At 37.9% G+C, this 26054-nt stretch overlaps 1 protein-coding gene across 1 annotated transcript; it reads right to left on the bottom strand.

Moving 5' to 3' along the window:
- Positions 1 to 1447: 1447 nt before the first annotated feature.
- On the bottom strand, positions 1448 to 25937 carry slc27a4 (solute carrier family 27 member 4). The gene is made up of 13 exons (XM_079804600.1): positions 25601 to 25937; positions 22837 to 22998; positions 19707 to 20101; positions 15541 to 15699; positions 13390 to 13459; positions 13168 to 13259; positions 12783 to 12892; positions 10317 to 10526; positions 9879 to 10005; positions 8066 to 8203; positions 7819 to 7983; positions 6097 to 6243; positions 1448 to 3390 (listed from the first exon to the last, which is right to left on the bottom strand). Exons 2-13 carry the CDS (start codon positions 22995 to 22997, stop codon positions 3233 to 3235), a joined length of 1932 nt encoding a protein of 643 aa, XP_079660726.1. The 5' UTR covers position 22998; positions 25601 to 25937; the 3' UTR covers positions 1448 to 3232.
- Between the last annotated feature and the right edge of the window lie 117 nt (positions 25938 to 26054).

The raw sequence follows: 26054 nt of genomic DNA, 5'->3' as shown, positions 1-26054 counted from the left end.
AACACATTTGCGTGGAACTGACTGAAATTGAAGGTTGTTTGTATGTGTCTGCAAGTGTGTCTTTGAAACTTTAAAAGGTACAGTACCCTTGAAAAATGAAAATTATGTCAATTTACTCACTTTTATGTTGTTCCAAACATGTACGATTAATTCTTTTTTTGGAACACATATCTTCATTTACAGTCTAAAAAAGACAAAAAGCACCATAGAAGTAGTTTTAAGTTGTAATTTACTGATAATCTTCTCTGTCGAAACTTTAAAAAATGCAATGCTAATGCATCGAGATGACGTCAAGGTGATTTGCATTTTAAATATGCAAAATGGAGAAGGACATTTGAAAGCTGAAGTGGAGGTAGATTATCAGTTTTGTCACATAAAAGAATCATATGGCTTCAGAAGACTTAGACTAAGTCATTTGGATTTTTTTGTCCTTTTTGGAGGTTTGGACTGAGAGAGAGTAAATGCTGACAGAATTTCCATTTTGGGGTACTCCGTTCCTTTAACTAAGAGAAATAATGAAGAGAGGCCTCAGCAAAAGCTTCCTGGTGAGGATTATTGCGGTCATAGGACACAAACACTAGTATCATGAGAGAAAGAAATGTTTGTCGAGAAGATTTCAGGCATATTGTGTCTAAAATATAACTCAGTGCATAAGATGCGCTTTTCCTCGCTTTCACACACCCAGAACAAAAACAAGCATAACGGAGAAATAAAGCTCAACCCATAACAAATCATTACACATCATTCTTTTACAAAATTATTATTTGTTTTAAAAATCCAAGTAATAAAGGAAAGGACAAACAACAAGACAAAAAAAGGAAAAGAATATTGATGGAGACAACTGCATCTGATTGGCTGACTAACCAATGACATCACTGCTGCGCCCCTTGGCTAGAAGTATAATTTGAAGACAAAATGAGCTGTACAGCTTATGTGACACTTCCTCCCAAAAGAAAAATGGATTTTGAATGAATAAAAAAAATGAAGGCATTTTTACATTATTGTACTGAATTTAATTTATGCTAATTCTAATGATTAAAAGGTCCTGACAAGAACAATATTTTTTTTCATTACGAGAATATTTTTTATGTAAATTCAATTTTTTTTGGTCATTATGGTAATGTGAATGAGAAGTTATTATTACGATACGATTTTTTGTCATTACGGTAATTCAATTTCGTTTTTTTATCATGCTAATGAGAATGAGATTATACTGCCATTACGGTAATGCATTTAATTTTTTTTGTCATTACGGTAATGAGAACGAGATGTTATTGTCATTCCGATAAGGAGAATGTTGTTTTGTCATTAATTCACAGTAATGTGAATTCGGTTTTTTGTCATTATGGTAATGAGAATGAGACTTTATTGTCATTACGATAATACGAATTTGATTATTGTCATTACAGTAATGAGAATGAGACTTCTAATAAGATTTTTTTTTGTTACGGTAAATTAGAATGAGATTTTTATTGTCATTTCGGTAATGAGACTAATAATAATTTTTTTCGTTACGGTAAATTAAAAATGAGATTTTTATTGTCTTTACGGTAACGTGAATTCGATTTTTGCCATTATGGTAACGAGAATGAGATTTTATGGGCTACAGTGATGGAAATAGGTAATGAAAAAAACTTTTAATAAATAATGGAAAAACGTAAAATAGGCTTCATTATTTTTATGCAAAATATAAATCTTTTTTTTTTTTTTTTTTTGGTGAAGGATGTTCCTCATGAGACTCGTCTATATAAAATGTCAACACAGTTCTATGTTTTCCCACATCTGTGCCATACGTTAATGTATAGTGCCCAAAACAGTGACTGGAGAAAATCAAGTGCGGTCACAAAATCATCTCATCACACGTGCACACACACATTTAAATACTTGCTACGATATAAATAAATAATCAGCTGTCAGTGGGCGAAGAAGAACAGGAAAGTTCGCAAGAGATGATGGTGCAGAATACACATGGAAGGGAAAGGATTTGCCCATAGATGTAGTGCTGGACACTTTGCATGATGGGAATTTTTTATGCGAGGGGAGTTCAAGCTAGGTCTAGAAAATAAACTAGCCGTTTAAGAGAAGTGGAGACGTCCAGGGTCAGTTAGTGTAATGATACAGGACAAGGGCAATAACACTATGTGGTGACCTGACAGTAAGGCACAGTGCTCTGTTTGCATCAATCATTCATGCTGCTGAAAGAAAAACTAAAACCCAGATGACAGATAGCCTACATCACTTTCCCTTCATTCTACTCCCCTTCCGTTCTCTACATGTCAAGAAGCAAAGACGGTTTTTAGGTCTGGCGCCACTTTGCAGATGGGGAGGATGTTCACTCTTTAGCACCAGAGTAGTATACTACTTTCATTCACCTCTATGCCAAGTCCACTATAGTGTCCTGTAGAGAGTCCAGGAGGTCCTCGCCAGAATCTGAACGCTCGTCACGTCTAGCAAAACGAAGCGAACCCGTGAAGCCCACTCTGCACAATGTCGCCCCGGGCTGTTCGGTCTAGACATTAGCGGAAATCAGCTTTCATGATGGACGCTGCACACTAAACGTCTGGAGAGGTAAAATGGACATAGTAGCAGTGCGATCATGGACGTCTTCAATGCAGCATATAGATTCATAGATGATGAGCTATTCTACAACTTAAATATATTTGGTGCACACATTTAAATAAACAGCATTGATCAAGTCATGGCAGCTGACAAGTGCGCAGCCAGTGCTGGGTTTGTATTGCACGTCGATCCACATGGTTTGGTCAGGGCTTGAGGGCGCATTTACGATGGCAGTCGCTTGTCAGATCCGTCAAAATGAACATGTGTCAGTCCCGAATCCTGTAGCCAGGCGAGCATTGTGCAGCTGAGGCAAAGGGAAAGCTTTACCATTTGACAGACGTGTATTTGGTCCGTGTGCCTTTCCTTGCTGTTTGTTTTTTGTATTCTTGTTTGCTAAATTGCTTAATTTTTCGTATTTTTCATTTTTATTGTGTCTTCAAGATGGCTGAACACCACCTCAGTCCCATCTCAGTTTTAAGAGAGGTGGGCTATGAGAATGAATGAATGAATGAATGAATGAATGAATGGGGACTTGAATATGTGGCCAGAAAGCGTTCCTGCGGCCCCTCACTGTGTTTGCTGAGGTAACGAGGGGCGGGGTGATGAGGGGGGTGGGGCTTGAGGGCTGTTGAAGGCGGAGTGTTGAGGGAATGGGTGGAGGTTGGCAGTAGTCTCATAATTTCTGCTTTCCCGAGACGATGTTGCGATGGAGCTCTACATTCAGCTCCACATATTGTCCCTTTGTGCAGTCCAGGAAGTAGAGTTTGTCAGAGACAGCAATGGGGTCGAATCCCTCCCGTCGCATGTCTGTCTTCTGGAATTTGAAAGTCCCTGAAAGAAAACAAAATACTTAGAATTTTATACTATGCATATCTTTTGGCTCAGTTATCTGTATTACCCCATATATCAAGTTAAAGGGTCCATTAATCATTTTTGGTACAGTACAAAATGTTCAAACTTTAGATTTTGTTAGAGCCCTAGACTGTATATCATCCCCAATTGTAAAATTTAATGAAATCTGGAACATGTCAGAGTAAGGCTTCCCTGAAATGGGCAGAAGGTGCAATATAACTGGGCTCAATCATCTGCACTGTCCCGCATGTCAAGTTAAGGGTCTATATAAAAAAAGATTGAGTACAGTACAAAAAGTTCAACCTTTGGATATTGATGGAAGGTTAGACTTTATGAAAGGCCAGAGTTTTTAAAATTAAACTTTAAAACTGCACGTTTGTCGAGGCAGAACCAACAGATACAATCTCAAAATAAATATCTCTTACTTAATTAAACAGGATGTATTGTATTCATGATATATAAACAGGATATGTCAATTATATATCAATCAGTATATCAATACATATGAATTAGAGGTAGATAGATAATGGAGTTTGCGGATATATAATAATAATATATTTAAAACAGGTGCCAACTTGAAAATAAACTTGCCTTGCCTAAAATCTATATTTGCATATTCTTAAGGGTAAAGAAGCTAATTTAAAAGAGTCTGGAGCCCCTCCTTAGTATTTTTTGAACATGGTGATTTTAACAATATAACAGAGGAGGATCAAACTGCTTGATCAGGGTATATTTTAATGCTCACTATACTTTACAGCACAAGTATATTGTTAATATCAATTACATTGTATTGTTAGTTTGCACTCCCAAAGTACATATTGTAATAGAAACCCATTGCTGGTTTGCGTTATTACGGTTTATGCTGTATTGTCCCTTGTGTTGAGTGTGTTTTTTTTAAAATCATTTTTTATTAATAAAATGTTCCATGTTCATAAAAACTCTATAAAAAAACTCTATATACTGAATAATGTTCTTAATCTTTCATTCCTCTATGACAGGGTGGAATTAAAATGGCGTATACAGTTTGCTGTGTAACCAAAATGCCAATAATATCCAGAAAAAGGGGAAAAAAAAATATTTTACTTTTAAATAAGCTCGAAATACACCAGAACTATATGCTTTCCTACTTCCAACAGCTCATTAAAAAACGAATATGTAAAATATGCACTCTTATAATCGTCTACAACAGAGGTTTTCAAACTTTTTGTGTGTGTGGACCACTATTTGTAATCAAAAAATTTTGCGGACCACCTCATAACACACATAATAAAATATGTCTACACACAGTCCTACCTGAATTAATCGGCACCCCTAAATAGGCTAACTAGTACTAAAAGTAAAACTATAACTAGTCATCACATCAGTACAACAGGCTTGTTAAAAGAAAGTTTACTGCACACAACGGCTGCCACATATTTAATTTATTTATTCTGGCTCATAGATGCTCATAGAATCTGGCTCATAGATGCATCCGACTCACTGTCAATCTGTTCATTTTTTGTAACTTCTGCCTCGGTCTCTTTTCTCTTCAGAGAACCTGTTGCTATCCACCGATCCATAACAGCACTGAACTTGAACTATCCACCAATCCATAACAGCACTGAACTTGAACGTCACTGCTGAGTGCCACTAGCCTATTTTAGTAATTTAATACAAATGTTATATCAATATAGGCCTACATATTCTTTTTACTTTTTATTTTTTGGGGGGAATTTCCTAGAAAAATGAAGGTAAAAAAATATTTTATTTTATTTTGCCTTTCCACGGACCACCTGCAGTACCCTCGCGGACCACAGTTTGCGAATGACTGGTCAACAACATATTACAGTATAAACACCACAACATTAACACTGTCAAATTGCTTGGCATAAATGCACACTGCACAGTATTCATTGATTGGAAACTAATCTGAAACCGTGAGCCTGCAGAACGTGCAACAGTGCAGCGATTTTACTTTGAATGTGCAGCGCTCACATTTATTTCATTAAATCATAGCCTTGTGAAGTTTAATAAATCACATCGCGATACCTGTTTTTTCTGTCTGCAAATGTAAAGCATTCTAAAATAATATTTAAGACTTTTTATGACCTTAAATTTGAGACATTTTAAGGACCCACAGGAATTCTGATTATATTTAACAGGTGAAATGGAAAGCACCAATAATGAATATTCACATTTTGGGTTCCATGTCACACTGTAAGATCTAAGTTGTCATTAATTTCAGACTGTACAATAGTCAAAGAAAACTCATCCAGAGTTTTATATCATCAATGACGCGTTTGGAGACAGTGAGGTGCATTACACACAGGTTTGAAATGGTGGCTACAAAGAAATCTCAAGCGCTCATTTTGGTCATAGTTTGTCTTGAAAAACGAAGATAATTTGACATTCATTGTAAAAGAAGTCGCACTGCAGGATTGTGCGCCAAATCTTCTGACACTGCCAGAATTTCGTCAAATTTGATCGCAGCGGTCATTAATCGGCTGCCGGTGAACATGTCAAACTTGCAGATTTTAGCCTAGGATGAGAGGAATCTTTTAGGATTTGCAAAATTTGTCTCAGACGGCAAAATCATGGCCAAAATCGCAGTGTGCATCCGGCTTTAGTACACAATATTCATCAGACATGGGTCCGTTAGCAGTCTGTGGGCTGTCTGAGGCTGAGATCAGATGTGCCATATCTCACCTGTTTTGTTCACTTCTGGTAGGAAGCGCAGAAACACGGGCCGGGCATAGGGTGGCAGGGCTTTCTCCAGGTCCCTGCTAAACTTCGCCAGGTCTGTGCTGTGGTCCGGGTCTGCTATGGCCGCCATCCCTGCTTTGCCTTCGGCACCTGAGAAGAAACGTCCATAAGCATCACACAAAGGCAACCTCCCATTCTTTAATAAACCTCAGAGGCAGATGAACTGCATAAGCAGTGCCTATAAGCATAAGAGACACGGAACCACTGTAGATTCAAATAAACTAAGGAGTTCATTGTCTGGCCGGGTTATATGTCAGTTGTCCAAGGACAGGGATCTATGAAAGACCGCAGACAGGAAGAGAACCAGTGGTGTTACATTACTGAACTGCTACTCCTAAGAAAATAGGTTTGTTTATTATAAAGGGTGTTATCTCTTGTTACAAGCAATTCATTATGCAACACCAAGATTCGATGCATTCTCAGCACTGCCACGAGAGGCGCTACACTATACATTTGTATAAACTGCTCTTTTTCAAACAGCAGCTTTCTGTTGGTCAACGCAGTGAATTCACTTGACCCTGTCGTGAAATCTGGGTGGGGAAAATTTTTATGTGAAATACCCAATCATGTGTATTGCCATTTTTAATGACTAGATTTTGCCCACAAAAAGTCATTGAACAGAATAGAATAGACGATCCTACTTAAATAATGCATGTTAAAAATTAACTTTCCCCTAATAAAAACAGTTTAAAGTCACCATGAAATCGACCCAATTTACTTTGTTAGCAGTTCAGTGGGATTTTAAGTAAAACCAGACTAACACAGCTAAGTTTTTGCCCGTTTTCCTGTTGTTCTGTCAGCTTTTTCAATATTTGCAGTCTTATGTGTTTCTGTTCATGCTAAAAGTAAAAAAAAAAATCTCAATTTTTTTTTTTTTTGCATCGTTGGTTCATCGATTTCCACTTAGACTCGTAAAACATTTGGATGATTATCAGCGTATGATGTACACATACACTCTACATGTTGTAGACCCACAATTTCAGATCTGCTGATGACCCGGTTTTGAAGGTGAGAGTGTACAGTATTTTTCAGCGGGCAGTCTCAAATGTACCGAGCTATATTCTGCACTCTGCTGCTGTTCCTTTATAGATCTAGTGTAAGCAAAACCAGAGCCAGGCCAAGAGGAGACTTTGTTTGGCTGTGCATTCCCAGAATCCTTCAGGAGCTGCTGCAGTCAGCTTTGTTCAAATTAATTATTCTCCTCTCCACAGACTAGCTGTGCACCCGATGATTCATGTTTACTTCAAAACACTTAAAGGCACAGTTCACAGCAAAAACCCTTTCTTTAGAGATGCTCTCTTTATTGTCACAAGATTATTTCAACTTAAATCTTAAATCGTATCATGTGCATTTATTTAATTGGCAAATACATTTCAGCCTTTAAACCATTTTTTTAAAGAAAAGGTCAAGTATAAATAATTATATTACTTTATTATTTTTTAAATCTTTAATATTATTTAAGGACCAATGGGGACCTGGTGCAAAATTTTCCCATCCGCTTGAAGATATAGTCCCTGATGAGCAAACTAAGGTTAACAGTTGACCTCTAAGGTGCTGCACAGTGATTTGCATACTTTAGCAGAGATTTTCTTAAACAGGATGAAATGTCATTGATGGAAAGACGGAACAAACACAAACAGAAGAGCTAGAGAAATGTGCTATTACCTGGCACCTCCACTCCATACACCACTACATCTTTCATGTCCAGAAGGCGGCTCAGCGTTCCCTCCACCTCGGTGGTGGAGACGTTCTCTCCTTTCCAGCGGTATGTGTCTCCTGTGCGGTCTTTGAAATACATGTAGCCATAGTCGTCCATCACCAGCACGTCCCCTGAGAGAGGAGAAGCAAACCACTTATATTATCTAGCTGCAAGTAAGAGTGTGCTTGTGTAAAGTGTTTCAAAATACAATACCTGACAGATATGCGCTATCTCCCTTTTTGAAGACATCGTGGGAAACCTTCTTATTAGTGGCTGATTGGTTGACGTAGCCATCAAATCGCCTGAGGGGGTCATTCTGAATGATTCGGCCAACCAACTGACCAGGTTCTCCTGAGAAACAGAGTAAGGAAATGGACATTAAATTATATATTTTTTGCATCTAGTGGTTGACCAATATATATTAAGACCTGTATATTAGTTAATATTTGGCATTTTTAATTATAGGCAAAGGGCAGATGAGTTTTTGGGCCCTATTTTAACAATCTCAGTGCATGGTCTAAAGCACATGGCGCAGGTGCACTTAGGGCATGTCCGAATCCACTTTTGCTAGTTTAACGACGGAAAAAATTGGCTGCGCGTAGGCGCATGGTCCAAAAGGGTTGTACCTAGTCTCTAAATGAGTCATGGGTGTGTTTTAGGCGTAACATGCAATAAAGCAATCAGTCTCATCTCCCATTCCCTTTAAAAGCCAGTTACGCTTGCACCATCGCGGATTCGCTATTTACATGGTGGAATTTGTGAACGGAAAGATTGAACGCTTCTCCAGAGTGGAATCATTTTATTTTTAATATTTAAAAATGTTTGTGTGCCGTTGCGGATTCCCCTGTTTGTGTATTAAGCAGAGTGTACCAGGTTTTTGTTGGTACAGTCGATTTCAGTTGCCGGTGTTGTCGCCTGCATTTAGGCATGTAGACATGGTCAAGACGATCAGCTGAAGTCAAACGGAGCATCAGAATGGGGAAGAGAGGTCATTTAAGTGACTTTGAACGTGGCATGGTCGTTTGTGCCAGACGGGCTGGTCTGAGAATTTTAGAAGCCGCTGATGTACTGGGATTTTCATGCACAACTATCTCTAGGGTTTATAGAAAATGGTCAGAAAAAGAGAAAATATCCAGTGAGTGGCATCAACGAGGCATTTTCGTTCACAGAACTGCCAGAGATTAGAGGAGAATGACCAGACTGGCTCAGCTGATAGAAAGGCAACAGTAACTAAAATAACCACTCGCTACAACCAAGGCATGCAGAAGAGCATCTCTGAACGCACAACACCAAACCTTGAAGCAGATGAGCAACAGCAGCAGAAGATACACCAGTGCCACTCCTGTCAGCTAAGAACAGGAAACTGAGACTTCAATTCACACGGGCTCACCAAAATGGACAAAAAAAAAGATCGGAAAAACGTTGCCTGGTTTAATGAGTCTCGATTTCTGCCGCAACATTCAGATGGTAGGGTCAGAATTTGGCGTAAACCAGATGAAAGAATGGATCCGTCCTGCCTTGTATCAACAGTTCAGGCTGATAGTGGTGTACAGTAATAGTGTGGAGGAAATATTTTGGCACATTTTGAGCCCCTTTTACCAAATAAGCATTGCTTAAATTCCACAGACTACCTGAGTATTGCTGCTAACCATGTCCACCCCTTTATGACCACAGTGTTCCCATCTTCTGATGGCTACTTCCAGCAGGATAACGTGGCATGTCACAGAGCTCAAATCATCTCAAACGTTTTTTCAACATGACAATGAGTTCTCTATACTCAATTGGCCTCCACAGTCACCAGATCTCAGTCCAATAGAGCACTTTTGGGATGAGGTGGAATGGGAGATTCACATCATGGATGTGCAGCAAACAAATCTGCAGCAACTGCTTGACGCTATAATGTCAATATGGACCGAAACCTCTGAGGAATGTTTCCAGCACCTTGTTGAATCTAATCCATGAAGAATTAAGGCAGTTCTGAAGGCAAAAGGGGATCCAACCTGGTGAATGTGAGCAAGTACTGTACCTGGACCACATGGTATACAGACTCCATCGGGTCCTCTGATAAGCTCCATGGTCTCCTCGTCCACTTTGACTAAGCGGATGGGGTAGACGTAGGGCAGGATCCGGCTATTGAACCCACAGGCACCCGTCTGCAGTCAAAACATCATATGTTTGTTACAATCACCTCACACTCTAAATACTGTATTGAGCAAAATCAACCTAGTCTCAGCTAGGTGCATTTTCTGTCAGCACCTTAAATGGCCCAAAACCACCTGTGCTTGATTACTGAACATATTGTAGATGGCCTTGTAAAATGTATGGTAATATACAACACTAATTGCTGCAACCACTAAAACCTTATATATCCTTATATACATGCATTATCCACTATTGTTTAGGTTTACAAGTGTGTGCTACTCATAAAGGCAGTTTACAGACACTTAGTCTAAAGTGGACAGACCTTGTTGTCAAAGTTGCCCAAGCTACAGTTGCACTCTGTGGCGCCGTAGAACTCTGCGATCTGTGGTATGTTGAAGCGGTTGGTGAATTCCTCCCAGATGGACTGGCGAAGACCGTTACCGAGGGCCATGCGGACCATGTGTTGGTGCTCTGTGTCCTTCTTTGGCTGGTTCAGCAGATAGCGGCAGATCTCACCAATGTACTGCACAATCTGAGACCAAAAAAATAGTTTTTTAAAAACTCGATTTCCATGTAATACAAAAATTAGCAAAAATACAGCTATAACATTTCAGCTGAGGTCTGGAAGTCCTTCGTATATTTACCGAATGCACAATATATTGAATGTGATTTTGTTTGCCATATAAATCATGCAAAATCATGAACATTGCAATTATTTTATTGCTCTGCTCTATTTAGCCACGAAAGACCTTGTCTGGAGGACTGGCCAATTTCTTGTGTTATGTTATGACTCATAAGTGTGAGCAAAACTTGTGTAATCGGCACGATTAATCGTTTAAAGATCACAACACCCATCCAATCTTTTCCCTAAATGACAATGATTGGGCTTTGTCTAACCTTTGTCAAACTGGCTTTATTAAACCTTTGACTTGAAGTAACCTAGCCCTAGGCTACGATCATGAATATTCAAATCTGTGTTGGTGCTGCCGCTGATCCAGAGAGAGCAGGTATGAAACCGCTTCACAGGTCTTTTTTGTAACCACACATCATTATTTATGTGTTACAATTATTCAGATTATCACAGAACACAGAGAAAAATGGTGTCAAAATTGTACCTTTAGGGGTACAACAGTTTGTCGCTGTGGCAGTACCCTTAAAATGACATCTTTGTACCCTTTTTACTCCTAAAAGGTGCATATTAGTACCTTAGAGTACAAATATGTACCTTAAAGCTACACTGTGTAACTTTTTTAGTTTATTCTTAGCTAAAAACACTTAGTTCTTTCAAAAATATATGTGCTCATTAATGTATATTTACTTCTTTCAAGTAATAAAGTATTCTCGTAAGTTTATAATATGCCATTGAAAATACATACGGGTGAGGGGTTCGAATGCGGGTCGCCATGTTGCCCCTCCATCTTGAAAGTACATTAGCCAAAGAGGGACATACCCGTAAATTCAAGCTTCGCCTTTCGCGTTTTAACACTTGATGGCACCGTGTCGAATGTGCACGAAGTCGAACTGGAAGCCATGTTAATCTTGGACTAAATTGGCCACCTTAGGAGTTAAAACGAAATCGGAATTGAGAGGAACAGAAACTAATATTCACTGGATGGTCACATACCTTTTCACCGATAGATGGGGGAAAATATCACACAGTGTAGCTTTAAGGTACTACTAAGAACCTTTTTTAGTTCTTTTAAGGGTACTTCCTCAGTGACAAGCTGTTGTACCCCTAAAGGTACAATTTTGACACCTTTTTTCTCTGTGATTATCACTGATATCTACGGTAGTGATCAAAATAGAGTAAATCACCCTTGAAAGAAACTTGGCACTTCAAATAAAGGTGGTATCCATTACATTGTCACAGCAGGTGTAGGTGGCGACAAGTGATTGTTAATAAATGTATTTGTCATTGAATCATTAATAATTTGTTAAAAAACTGACTCATCCAGTAATGAAACAATGAAGTCTTTATGAGTGAGTGGTAATGTTCTTTTGTTTAGTTGTCTATTCAGAATCATTAAAAAAAAAAAAAAAAAATTGTTCTCAATTTATCCAGAAATGTGCTGCTCTAGATAAGTTCCATAAATTTCTGTGAATCAGTTGTTTTAAACGGTCTGATTCAAAACACTGATTCAATAATTGATTTGCGTACTCACTCAAAAAGAAGAAATGTATATAATGGAATACTGCTGTATATTATCACGTATTGCTATATAACCAATGTAAATGTAAATGTTGTAAATGTTGTAAATATGTAAATGTTAATAAATATTAAATATAATTTTTCATAACATATTCTTAGTCTTCATCCTAAAAAATTAATCTATACAAAAAAAAAAAACAAATCTGAGAAAATTAAAAATTCACAGATAGCTAATTTTTTTATAAACTATCGTTTGAGATCAATATGATTTTTTTGTTTAAAGAAGTCTCTTCTGCTCACCAATGCTGCTTTAATTTGATCAAATACATACAGTAATAACAGTAATAGTGTAAGATTATTCAAATTTTCAAATAGCTGTTTTCTATTGTAATATTTGTTCAAAACATTTCTGATTATTATCAATGTTGAAAACAGTTCTGCTGCTTCATATTTTATTGGATTATTTGATGAATATAAAGTTAAAATACACAATTTTATTCAAAAATTTTGTAACCTTATACATGTCTTTACTGTCACTTTTGATCAATTTAATACATCTTTGCTGTAATTTGCTATAAAAACTATAGGCAAAATGAATTCTTGTATATTCCATAATAATACATATATTCCATTACTCACCGTGCAGTTGTATTTGATACAGTCATCCCAGAACTTTGATGCACTAAACTTCTTCCTGATCACTACAGTCATTCCATGGATCAGGCACTGTCCAACTCCCACTATGTTTCCTGCCACAGAGAACAACTCTGACATCAGAATAAACCTATTGATCAAATTGATGTTTGTAATTGATTATTGTTATTGACCCATTGAAGTTGGTTAAACCAATAAAGTATAAAACAAACCAAGATATTTTTTTCAAAACAGCATTGGACTCGAGGGTCTTATGTAGACATCCATCAAAACAAGCCACAAAACTCGCACAGGAAGTAGCCTGAACCAGAATGTGACAGGAAATGCACATATCATGAACGTGTAGAGCAACCTGTGTTCAGTGATGTACCTGCTGAGTGGTAAAGTGGTAAGCAGTCATAAAGCACATCCTCAGACTTCATTCTGAAACCATAGTACACCAAGGCAGCCATGCGGTAATACCTGAGGGAAGAATGCAGGAAAGACGGGGTGAAAAATAGGGAGCTTGATTCATTGAGAAAAAAAATAAGAGAGAAAGCAAGGAACGAAAGACTGTGAGAAATGGAGAAAATGAACACCGTCACACACTTACCGGCTATGTACAACGATCGCAGCTTTTGGCATCCCAGTTGTTCCCGACGTGTAAATGTAAAAAAGACGATCTAGAAGCAAAGAAGCAGAAAAAAATCATTAAACATCTAGTTGGTAATGTGATTTATGGACCAGATTTACAACCAGCTTAAACCAGAGCAAACACTCTTTTGCCATAAAAAAACAACATCAACAACTAGTCAGTATTTTCTAAAGACACGCAATAAAAAAAAAATCAATGAAACGGCCACTTATTGCATATGTATTTGTAGGAGTTTCCTTTTCAGACACATCATTTATGGGAGGATAGTATTTAAATAAATCAAGCAAGGTTTGTGCTAGCTTTGTGTAAAATAAAAAATAAAATAAAAATTCCTGTGTTTTATACATTTGTTCCCTTGTTTTAGATAAATTGTTGTCAAGAATTTAGAATTCATTGCCTCGTTTTACTAAATGGTGGCCAAGTTGTAATATTTTGTTCCCTTGTTATAGTTAAAGGTCCCATGGTATGAAATTTTCATTTTATGAGTTTTTTAACATTAATATGAGTTCCCCTAGCCTGTATATTGTCCCCAAGTGGCTAGAAATTTTGATGGGTGTAAACCGATTTCTGGCTGTTTTTCTCTGCCTTTGAGAAAACTGATCTGGAATTTTCCTGTTATGACGTCATACCAGGAAAGGTTACCTCCCCCTTCCTCTGCTTTGCCCGCCCAGAGCACTCGGAGAAAATGGATTCAGTTTATGTCAGCACAGGCTTTACAAACAGACTTTACGATATGGATTCGACAGCACCGCGACAAACAGTGAGTAACAGTGTTCATTAATGCCTGATCTGTGATCAGTGATTTCTGATGTGTAGCTAATCATTCAAGTTCACTCAGACTTTCTTTCTAGATCGTTTGATGATCGCCGTCTTGATGCCCTAAGCGTAGTGCATCAGTGAATCAAGCCAGTGACTAAAACGATCGTTTCTGTTAGTAGCATGAAACAAATCCGTTTTTTTAGTGATTAAACTACAGAGAGTGATCAAATAACATTCTTTATAATGTCCGGAGCTGTCAATCACATATCGCGAGTGTATCTGCACACTTGTTGCCCAAAAGCTTGCACACTTGCCTCTCAGATAAAAATAAGCTCGCGCTAACAGCATAGCGCTCTCAACAACTCAGTACAATAAATGTAGCGGACCCCGTCCGAATGATGGCTAGACTTTACTGATGTTTCAGGAGTTTATTGAAACCGTTTATCTCCAAAAATCACCGTAAGAGCTGAACAAAAAACAAAGAAGTGCACATAAACACCTCTTACACAAACTCTCTCTCCATAGCATTAGCAATAATAATACAGCGAAATACACAAACATACTACTGTCAAAATAAAAGTCCCTACTTATTTACACAGATAATACAGACCTAAAACCTATTTAAATGCACAGAAATGTCAAAAATTTACACAAAAACAAAATAATAAGATATATTACAATGAAGTCTGTTACAATAAAACTTCCTCCAGCTCTCCGTGGTTCACTAGTGTACAATCAGTCTCTCTCTCATACATGCAGTGCGTGCAGTGCCTCGCTAAACCACGCCCCCTCCGCAACATAATCTAACACTCATTTCAAATGCAAAAATGTCAGCCAATCACAACAGTGGATGTTTTCACTGAAGTCTCACAGCAGACACGCCCCTTGAAACAGGGCATTCAGCCACAGGGCAAACATCAGTATAGAAAAAATGCCTTTTATTTCTAAATTATGACATTTTTTGATGTAAAAATCATACTAACAATATAAGTACACCCCAGGAAACATTATAAAATAATAGAAAAATGCCATGCCATGGGACCTTTAAATCAAAACGAGGGAACAAATTAGTATCCATGGCCATGGTTTACTAAAAGGAGGGAATTAATAAGTCATGGGAACGAATTTTCAATTTGTGACCAATATATACTGTATAACATTCAGCATATGGAGAAAAATAAGCTTTGAACTTAAAAAAAAAAAGATACATTTGCAATAAAACATGTCAGACAGGGTGGCCCTATTCCAATGAACAGGAGTTCACAGTGATGCAGGTTCTTTTTAGCATGTATATTTTTGATTGTTTTTTAAGGCCTTAAATGTCGGCAAGTCTACGTTTGATTTTCTTGCCTGTGAAGCTGCGATCTGGTTGTATGGGCTGGTTTGTAGGCGTCGCCTCCAGCAGCGGCTCTAGATGCTCCGTCCCTTCAGGAACTCGCTTAGGGTCCCATTCTCCAGAGCATAACAGCTTAACAGTCTTTCCCATGGAGCTGTGCACCTCACACATCGCTGAGACATTTAAAGAGCGAGAGAAACAGGTGAAGTAACCATCACAGATGCAAATAAAGCAACAAAATGAGCCAAGAAAATTCTTCAGAGAAAGCACAGGACAAGCAAATGTGAAATCAATAAGAAACAAAGCTGAATCAACATGGCATGCTTTATGAGTCAGTTTTTCAATTACTTAAGAGACAACTAGGAAACTGGATTTCATTAAGATTTCACTGCCTTTCGTGACCTCTGGTACGAATCCTCTTTGGTGTAATGACGTTCTTTCACTATGAGCTACACGCGGTGACCTCTGCCCATGATAAATCTGTATTCTAGGCGACTCATTCATTGTTTCTCTAGAGTACACACACTAATCTTTGCCCAAGTGCCACTTCCTTATTTGCTTCTTGTAGTGTGTCACTTTCGCTTGCAACACTTCTGAACTGCTGCCTTAACCGATACTATATTGAGGCAACAAATCTTATTCATAAAATACAAGCCTCATGCCTAAAGTCAACACGAAATCAAAACTGACAATATTTAACAGATTCTAGGTATTATCGTGCAAGATGCATCAGTGCACGTCATAAATAAATACAAAGACATTTATTTAGACAAAATGTATTAACTTGTTCTACTTCCAAAACATATTTTCGAATGATGTCACCAACCCAATTTCTTTTCTTAAGTACCACTGATTTATACTGATTTGTAATGTGACATATTTCTACATGAACAGGATATAACAGTGGCTTCAGTTGTCAAACACCATCAGTTTGACAACACACGTGCTGCAAATACTCACAATGCAACTAAATACAGAAATGTGTTGCAAATACTCACAACCAAACATACAATCAGGATGTTAAAATAAACCTCACTTTTCAGGTCATCGATGACACCACTGACCAGTACGTAGACATTGAACAATAAGCAGTCCCAGCCAGGTTCGTCATTTGTTGGGGGTCCTAGCACCATTTCGGTGCCATTTGCAGCACGTTTCTGTATTTGTCTGCATTGTGAGTATTTGCAGCACGTTTCTGTATTTGTCTGCATTGTGAGTATTTGCAGCACGTTTCTGTATTTGTCTGCATTGTGAGTATTTGCAGCACGTTTCTGTATTTGTCTGCATTGTGAGTATTTGCAGCACGTTTCTGTATTTGTCTGCATTGTGAGTATTTGCAGCACGTTTCTGTATTTGGTTGGGTTATGAGTATTTGCAGCACGTTTCTGTATTTGTCTGCATTGTGAGTATTTGCAGCACGTTTCTGTATTTGTCTGCATTGTGAGTATTTGCAGCACGTTTCTGTATTTGGTTGGGTTATGAGTATTTGCAGCACGTTTCTGTATTTGTCTGCATTGTGAGTATTTGCAGCACGTTTCTGTATTTGTTTGGGTTATGAGTATTTGCAGCACGTTTCTGTATTTGTCTGCATTGTGAGTATTTGCAGCATGTTTCTGTATTTGTTTGGGTTATGAGTATTTGCAGCACGTTTCTGTATTTGTTTGGGTTATGAGTATTTGCAGCACGTTTCTGTATTTGGTTGGGTTATGAGTATTTGCAGCACGTTTCTGTATTTGTTTGGGTTATGAGTATTTGCAGCACGTTTCTGTATTTGGTTGGGTTATGAGTATTTGCAGCACGTTTCTGTATTTGTTTGGGTTATGAGTATTTGCAGCACGTTTCTGTATTTGGTTGGGTTATGAGTATTTGCAGCACGTTTCTGTATTTGGTTGGGTTATGAGTATTTGCAGCACGTTTCTGTATTTGGCTGCATTGTGGGTTTTTGTAGCACGTTTCTGTATTTGGCTGCGTTGTGAATATTTGTAATGCATATCTATATTTGGCTGCATTGTGAATATTTGCAGCTGGTTTCTGTATTTGGTTGCGCTGTGAATATTTGCATCGTGAATCTGTATTTGGTTGCATTGTGAGTATTTGTAATGCGTATCTGTATTTGGTTGAATATTTGCAGCTTGTTTCCGTATTTGATGCATTGTGAGTATTTGTAATGCACATCTATATTTGGCTGCATTGTGAATATTTGCAGCTCGTTTCTGTATTTGGTTGCGCTTAATGCGCTGTGAGTATTTGCATCGTGTATCTGTATTTGGTTGCGTTGTGAGTATTTGTAATGCGTATGTATTTAGTTGCATTGGGCCTCATTCATGAAACACGAGCAGAAGGAATTTGTGTGTAAATCATTCGTAAAGCCGCTGCCGCTCTGACGTAAATTTTCGGATTCACGAACATTTTCGTATTTTCAAAATGTTAGTTGGTACGAAATAAATTTACACCTGCTCCCTACCACATGTAAATGGTGCGTAAAACATTTGAACGTTCTATGTTCTATTTTAGGCAAACTGACGACATTGCATTCTGATGCACTATGTACCATAATAATATTTCAAGAGTTGATTGAACGTTTTTTTTCAACGTTGGGTAATAGTCACTGTCACTTTTTACCAGACCATCCAATCACAGTGGAGGAGGGGCAGGACAAAAACTACACCGACCAATCATCCCACTTGTACACCAACTGAACAACAATAATGGAAAAGTTAATACTGCTTTTTACTGCATTTTTTATATTCAGTAATATTCTAAAAAATTAGATACTAGTAACACGTTACTGCCATGGATATTCTGTATCATATTCAAAGCAATCAAAGTATCTCAGATGAAAAAACGCTGCCCTTGCAAAGCGCTTTCAAGCACCACCAGCTGGCCCTTTTCAGAAGAGCACCAAGCCTTTTTAGCTGGCTAAAAATGCTTTGATGGACACATGATAATTTAATATTTATTGCCAGGCATATGGCCAATTGGTCTCTTTAGCATTTATGCAATATACTGGAGCCAAACCTGAGAAAGAAGTCCAGAAGATTCCACAGCGTACCTGGACACGTAATTTGCAGTTGTAACTCATGGGCGGGATTATGCTAATTATGAAGGAGGGTGCACGCGCGTCCTATTTACGAATGTTTGGAATTCATTAATATACACAGGTTTAACTACCGAATCAGTGTTATACGAAGCGTTTGTGAATCTGGAGGATAGTTTTCGTAAAGGTCCATTTTACACGCAAATTACTCATAATTTGCTCATATATTTACGAACGTTTCATGAATGAGGCCCATTGTGAGTATTTGTAGTGCGTTTCTGTATTTGGTTGTGTTGTATTTGCAGCACCTTTCTATATTTGGTTGCGTTGTGAGTATTTGCAGCTCGTTTCTGTATTTGGTTGTGTGTGAGTATTTGCATTGTGTATCTGTATTTGTTTGCATTGTGAGTATTTGTAATGTGTATCTGTATTAGGTTGCATTGTGAGTATTTGTAGCGCATTTCTGTATTTGGTTGTGTTGTATTTGCGGCACGTTTCTATATTTGGTTGCATTGTGAGTATTTGCAGCTCGTTTCTGTATTTGGTTGTGTGTGAGTATTTGAATCGCGTATCTGTATTTGGCTGCATTGTGAGTATTTGTAATGCATATCTGTATTTGGTTGTATCCTGAGTATTTGTAGCGTATTTGGTTGTGTTGTATTTGCAGCACGTTTCTATATTTGGTTGCGTTGTGAGTATTTGTAGCTTGTATCTGTATTTGGTTGGGTTGTGAAAAATTATTCTTGTCCCCTCATAAAATTAAGGTTGAATCCCTGTAGTCACATGGACTATTTAAACAATGTCTTTACTACCATTCTGGGCTTTGAAAGTGGTGATCGTTGCAGTCTATGTGGGGTCAGAAAGCTCTTGGATTTCATCAAAAATATCTTAATTTTTGTTCCGAAGATGAATGAGTGAGTAACAGAATTTTCATTTTTGGGTGAACTTATGTGCCATAAATCACTGATTCGAAACAAATGATTCGCAAAGGTCTCCCTAACAACCAAATGCAGTTAGCTACATTTTGTTAGTAGCAGCATGCGTAGGTAACTACTTTATCAAAGGCATAGCTTGACTGTGGCTTAACTGCTATAAATTATGAGAAGTTTCCTCATCTCTGATAACTCTCGAATCACTTCTCACCATCTGTTAGCTCACTGCCGAACACCACCGCTTTGGCGCTGGAGATGTTGACACAGTGAACCAGAGCCTCCAGCCTCAGGTTGAAGTTGATGAGTGCTGCCTCCACTCCGATCTTCGCCATGCCCAGCCAGAGCCCCACATACTGAGAGCGGTTCTCCATGAACAGAGCCACCACATCCCCTTCCTTGAAGCCCGTCAGGAGAAGAAAGTTAGCCACACGGTTAGAGTAATCGTCAAGCTCCTTGAAGCTCCATTTCTCGCCCGTTCCTTCGAAAATCAGAGCCGTCTTGTCCCCGTATTTCTTGACGGACTTGGCAAAAAGTTTGGGAATGGTGTTGCGCTCACGTAGGTGCTTTTTGACATTCAGCTTTACCCTCAGCAACACACTGGCGGCACTGTAAAAGAACACAAAAAAATTATGATTATGAGGTTTTATTCTGGGCAAATGGTATCTGGACATTCTTTTAAACATCTCCTTTGAGTTTTGGGTGAACTCTTGATTTAAAATAGGTACACTACTTTAAAAGTTTGGAATAATTAGGATTTATTTCATGTTTTGTCTCTTCTGCTCACCAAGGTTGCATTCATTTGATCAAAAATACACTAAAAACAGTAATATTGTGAAGTAATAATACAATTTAAAATAACTGTTTTCCATTTGAATATATTTAATTTATTCTTGTAATCAAAGCTGAATTTAGAGCATTATTATTATCTTCAGCGTCACATAATTTTTCAGAAATCATTCGAATATGCTTAATGCATATAATCATCTGTTTAATTATAATGGTGGCGATTCTGGTCTCATCAACTTCTTGCTTAAGTGACAAACAACAAATCTGTAAGTGGCAGGAAAGAGTTTGTGTGTGTTTGAGCACACAAAACACTGTCACACTGCTAAAAGCAGTGATCCTTGTCCCATAAGAGTTCTTACATCCATTAACGGCTATCCTAAAAGCTTCAGTCGTCCAATCCAGGCCCAGTAATCTGTGCTGTTTGAAACGATAAACCCACACCTCCAGGACCTGAAGTGGAACTGAACTCCATAACCCCCATGCACTTGCTACAACCAGCAACAAAACTGTGATGTTTGCAAAGATTTTGCTTTGTTTGCTATTCAAACACAGAAGTTTAGAGTTGGAAAAAAAAAAAACCCTCCTCAAAGTCTTAACATACTTAGCAATCAAACTTCAGATTACTCAATTCACATTTCAAAATCTTGAAGAGTAAAATCAGGAAAAACAGGCTAAACCTGACTGGAACAACCCAGAAACCCACTTCAACCACTTGTTCCTCTTAACAAACGCATAGCTCATAATACAGGAATGTGCGGTGGTATTTGTTGAGGAACTTCTTTTAGGGTGTGTTCACATTTGTAGTTTGGTTTGCATGGTTTGTTTGGTCCGGACCAAAAAAAAAACTAAAAACATTTAGTTCTGGGGTATGTATGTGCGAAGCCTACATATGATGGTATTTTGACCAGCTGAGAACTCGTGAAGAGCTTATAAAATGTGTAATCGAGTCAAAACAGCGGCAGGAACCGCTCCTTCACACAGACAAATGAAGATCTGCTGCAAGGAGATGTGGTTCTGATGCCTGTACTGAACTGTGATGTACAACATTGCGACTATGACGTGGAAAAACAGGTATGCTTGAGCATTCTGTCCTTTTTAGGATCACATCTCGTGACATCATGTCCTGTGTTTGGTTTGTTTACATGTCTTTGGTCCGTGTAGTGTCCATATTTCATTCGAACCAGTGTTTGGAAGAGGATCGAGAACCATCTTTTCAGTGGCCTCGGTCCGCTAGTTTGGAGCGCACCAGGGTTCAGATGGCAGCGTTCACACTTATCAATATCAAATGAACCGCACTAACAGAACAATCGCATCAGAGTTCACTTTAATCAAACCAAAAATACTAAGTGTGGACACGCCCTTCAGCAAGTAACTGTTCAGCCTGATTAAAAGGGCCCAGAAGAATGTATTATGTGATCTTTATTCACAAAACCACATCTATAGATATAAATCAGATTTCATTTATATACTTCTTTATAAGTCTGTTAGGACTGTCAAAGCGAACACATTAATGAACAAAATGAAATATTTTAAGTTTTTCCTTTTTTAAGATTAATTTGGCATTATATATATTTTCCTATTATTATTTTATAAAAACATACTGCGTCTACGTATGGATTTCTTTATCCACTATTTATTTAATGGAAGAGTTGGACCAGATAGTAAAGGAAAACCAGCCAACAAGTGTCTAACTTTTATTGAAACTCACTCAGTTTGTTTGTTTTAACACTATGATGGCTTCTTTTTGGCTATTTTTATGGTGATATTTAAAATAGAAACTAAATAAGATATTTAAAGTCACCATGAAATCAAAATGGACAATTCTTATTTGTTATGGAATATTGCCATATTTATTATAAACGATTTATCCGTGCACATATTTTTTTTTATTATACAAATTCATGTGCCCTTGTAAACTTTACTCAAAATAATGTCCCCTCCCTCTCTTCTCTTCTTTGAGGATGTGTTTACTGGCAAAAGGACGGGACAATAACCTGTCACTCACGAGATCCACCAATAGCAAACCACAACCATCCAATCAATTCCCCATGGACAAAATCAAGTCCTACATTTGTTCCTGGTCGAGAAGCCGTCTCGCTTTGATATGTGTAACAATATGGAAGAAAGGTCTACCACGACTTCCGTTTTATGCAAATTTAAGACCCATTTTTCCTAAAAATCCTAAGCTAAATTTGTATTAACTGTACATTTGTAAAAACTTTTCTCAGAGGAGAAAAAATATTACAATTCAGTAAAATACATTTGACAGACAATGAGCTATGACATATGGCAAGGGTTTTGAAACTCAAATATCCAGAATATGCAGAGCTGTAATCTAGACAAAGTGTGGAAGGCTAAAACAAGATATAATTGATCTATAATATTGATTTACCTAACATTTTTTTGTCACTACAGAATTTCCATACTTTCGATTATGTGTATTTCAGAGTGTTGATGACTTCGAAAAAGTACATTAAAAAAATATTAAAAATCTATACTTTATAAAGTATATAAAAAAGAAAGCTAAATAACATATACATATAACATATACTTACTGCAAATCGCGGTATATGGTCTTTGAAAACACATGGATGGACTTCCATCCTCCAGAGCCCAGGTAGAAAATGAAAATGGATGGCAGGACCTGGAACCAGGGCAGGCCGGCGAACAGCCTGAGAAGGAGGAGAAGGGCTGTGGAGCACGCCAACCGCAACATCCTGACACACACAAAACACAGTCATTCAGAAAGCCTCACCTAGCAATTTCAACATCATTTATCAATGCATTATTGCATTAACATTTTATTGGGCCTGTGTGATACAAGTCTTTAAAAAAAAAAAGACCTTGTTCATTGATAAAAGTTATAAGATAATTATTATAAACCTGATAATTACAATGGTTGATATGCAAAACTTTTTTTAAATTGACAGATTCTGAGATTAACATGATAAGACACTTAATCATATCAAGGCAAGATAGAAAAAAGATCTTTGACCGTGCAAATGTATGTTAAAGGTATACCAGTTCAGAGTACTCATATGATCTGGGAGAAAAGTCAGTAACTTCAGCTTCAAAAAGTGCATGTTTGTACAGTAAATCAAACATGTGTATTGAAATCTTATTTAAATGCTGCTGTTCGTCATGTTTTATATATTATGCGTATGAAGGTTATTGTTACACATGATGGAGGATAAGCCTAATTGACTGTTTTTTATATTTCTGTATCTCTGATGTGCAATTGATACAAACAAATGTGACAAAAAAAATTAAAATGGTAATTCATTAAAATGCTCCTTTATATTAAAATGCATCGATGTGTTTCTGGGCCTTCTTTTCCACAAACACACCTGTAAAGTAACTAGGGTGGATTGAATGTCAGTGAGGGACGGGAAGGCAGAGCTATTTGATCTGTACTATCCTTTCCTACAGCTCGTCTGAATGCAGCTGAAGCTCAGACCTGCTGAATTACCACAGTCACTTCACCTGCTAGTTGTCACATAGGAAAGCGGTCACAAGGGCGTTATTACACTAACCGTAAGATTTTGGGTCAAAAGAACAATTACACAAATGTATGCTTTTTAGCAGTGGTTTTGTAAGTTGGTTTCAAACATCTAGTTCAAAACAGTCTATATATAAAAAAGTATCTTATAAAACAGGAGATAATCACAAGTTATTTTCATCTGACATGTAAATGTCTTTGCAAACACATAGATGGACAATTACAATATCATTTTGGTAATCCCACTCTGAAATACATTCAGGCATGAATCTAAACTATAATATAGCGAATGGTATCCTATGGTAGTCAATGGCTGCCGAGATCTACTTGGTAACAAACATTCTTCCAAATCTCTTCCTTTGTGTTCAGCAGAAGAAATACATTCATACAGGTTTGGGGTGAGTAATTCATGACAGAATTTAAATGTTTGGGTGAACTATCCCTTTAAATAGTTTCTATCCATTGTGACAACTTACCCTATATAGTGTAACATGAACCCCGTTGTAGGTAAACGTGTGTTAAATGAACTGTATAACTGTGGTAATAAATAAAATGTGAAATACTTTGTAGTCATTCAATAATTCTATACAGAAACGGACTCACTGGCGTAAAAGTGTGACAACTAACCCCGGTATGATTCACCTATAGATAATACGCCATTTCACACATTTTCATTCTAATGACTGACAGAAATGATGGTGACACATCGTCATCATCATACGTTTTCGATACAGCAGGGAAATCCAACATTGCGCGGCTGTCTATCGAGAAGGATGCGCCCCGCATGGTAACGTCTGTTCGATCCTGTAGCCGTGTGTTGTCGCAAGAAGAGATGATAGACTTGCTGTGAGTGCGGATGGATGTTAAAACAATGCAGAAGAGCCCCCATCATCATCATGCGAGGGTTACCGCATAGCCCTGATTCGTTGCTCCAGCCTGAGCCCGGAAATCTAAGCGAGCACATTGGATTGTACAGCACTCTGCTGACTCATTTCCGCGATTCGGCTCTTTCGAACAATTCATTTAAAAGATTCAGCGATTCTCTTACGCCATCCTATTTCTGGTTAGAGCACAAATATAACGTGCATTTACAATAGACAATACTAAAATTTCTATCTCGTAGTTGAAAATGTTTAGCTTGTTTTAATAAATGTATTATAAACAACTCTGTTTCAAATGTGCGCAGATAAAACTCATACAATACAATCAAGTGGCAAACAAAATTCCGATACGTTTTAACAGTAGTATTTCTGATATTTTGGGCTCAGCCTGAATCGGACAAAATAATGAGTCCGTGAGTTGTTGATTCCAGAACCGATTCGTGAATGAACAATTCAGTCCGTTTTAGTGATTCAGTTCGTTGGTGAATCGAACATCACTACAGCACTGCAGTACACTGAGCTTCACTCTACTGTTACAATCACAAGATACATTATAAGGAATGCACGCAGTCAGACTATACATTATAACATGTGTCTATACGACCAAGTTTATACAGTGGGACTATGGCAGTAACGTTAACGGTTATGCTGCGTTATTTGATGTGCGTGTTTTATATAAAAAAAGCCCAGTGCGGATATCTGGCATCCTACGTCCCTTTATCTGGCTTATGAGCTAATCAACTGTTACATTATGATACCGCATCCATCAGCAAACATAACCAGGACACAATGTATGCTATTGTTATTGTAAAAATCGGCAAATGCATCTTTAACTGGCAGTTGACAGCTGCGACCATGACGATTAATGATACAGGAGATTCCGGAAATGGACAATGGTTAAAATATTTGGAATGTAGGTGTCTGTGGTCCAGGAAATACCTCAGTATTGGTCTCCGTGGTCACAATAACCTGTGTATAATGGCAGAAGGGGAACCTGTTCCGTACGATCCCACCTTGATCGGCTTAAGCGAAACCTCCACCGCGTTTACCTGCGCTGATACACACGCGCCGGTGTGTAACGGCCGCACGCCTGCCTTTACCCCTTTTATCTCGGCTCCTTTTGTAGACTTTGCTCTTTGTAGAGTTTTATTTCATTTTTTTATTCTTATCTGCTATCGCTTCATTGTAACGATGGCTTGTAGCGCTGGTAATTCCAATGACCTTATAATTTTCTTACTTGAGCCCGCCTTCTCTCTATTCGCCGGTGCTGTTGTGTATATATCGATTGACAGCTATTTGAACCAATGGCGTTATTGGAGCGCTGACGTTTCGTTAAGGAAAGGCGGGGCTTAAAGTCCTGTCAAGGAAATGTGGCCCAGCCAGCGAATCATCA

Source organism: Gobio gobio (genome assembly GCF_949357685.1).
Source record: "Gobio gobio genome assembly, chromosome: 22".
NCBI classification, from domain to species: domain Eukaryota; kingdom Metazoa; phylum Chordata; class Actinopteri; order Cypriniformes; family Gobionidae; genus Gobio; species Gobio gobio.
This window is presented reverse-complemented; position numbering and strand designations above follow the sequence as displayed.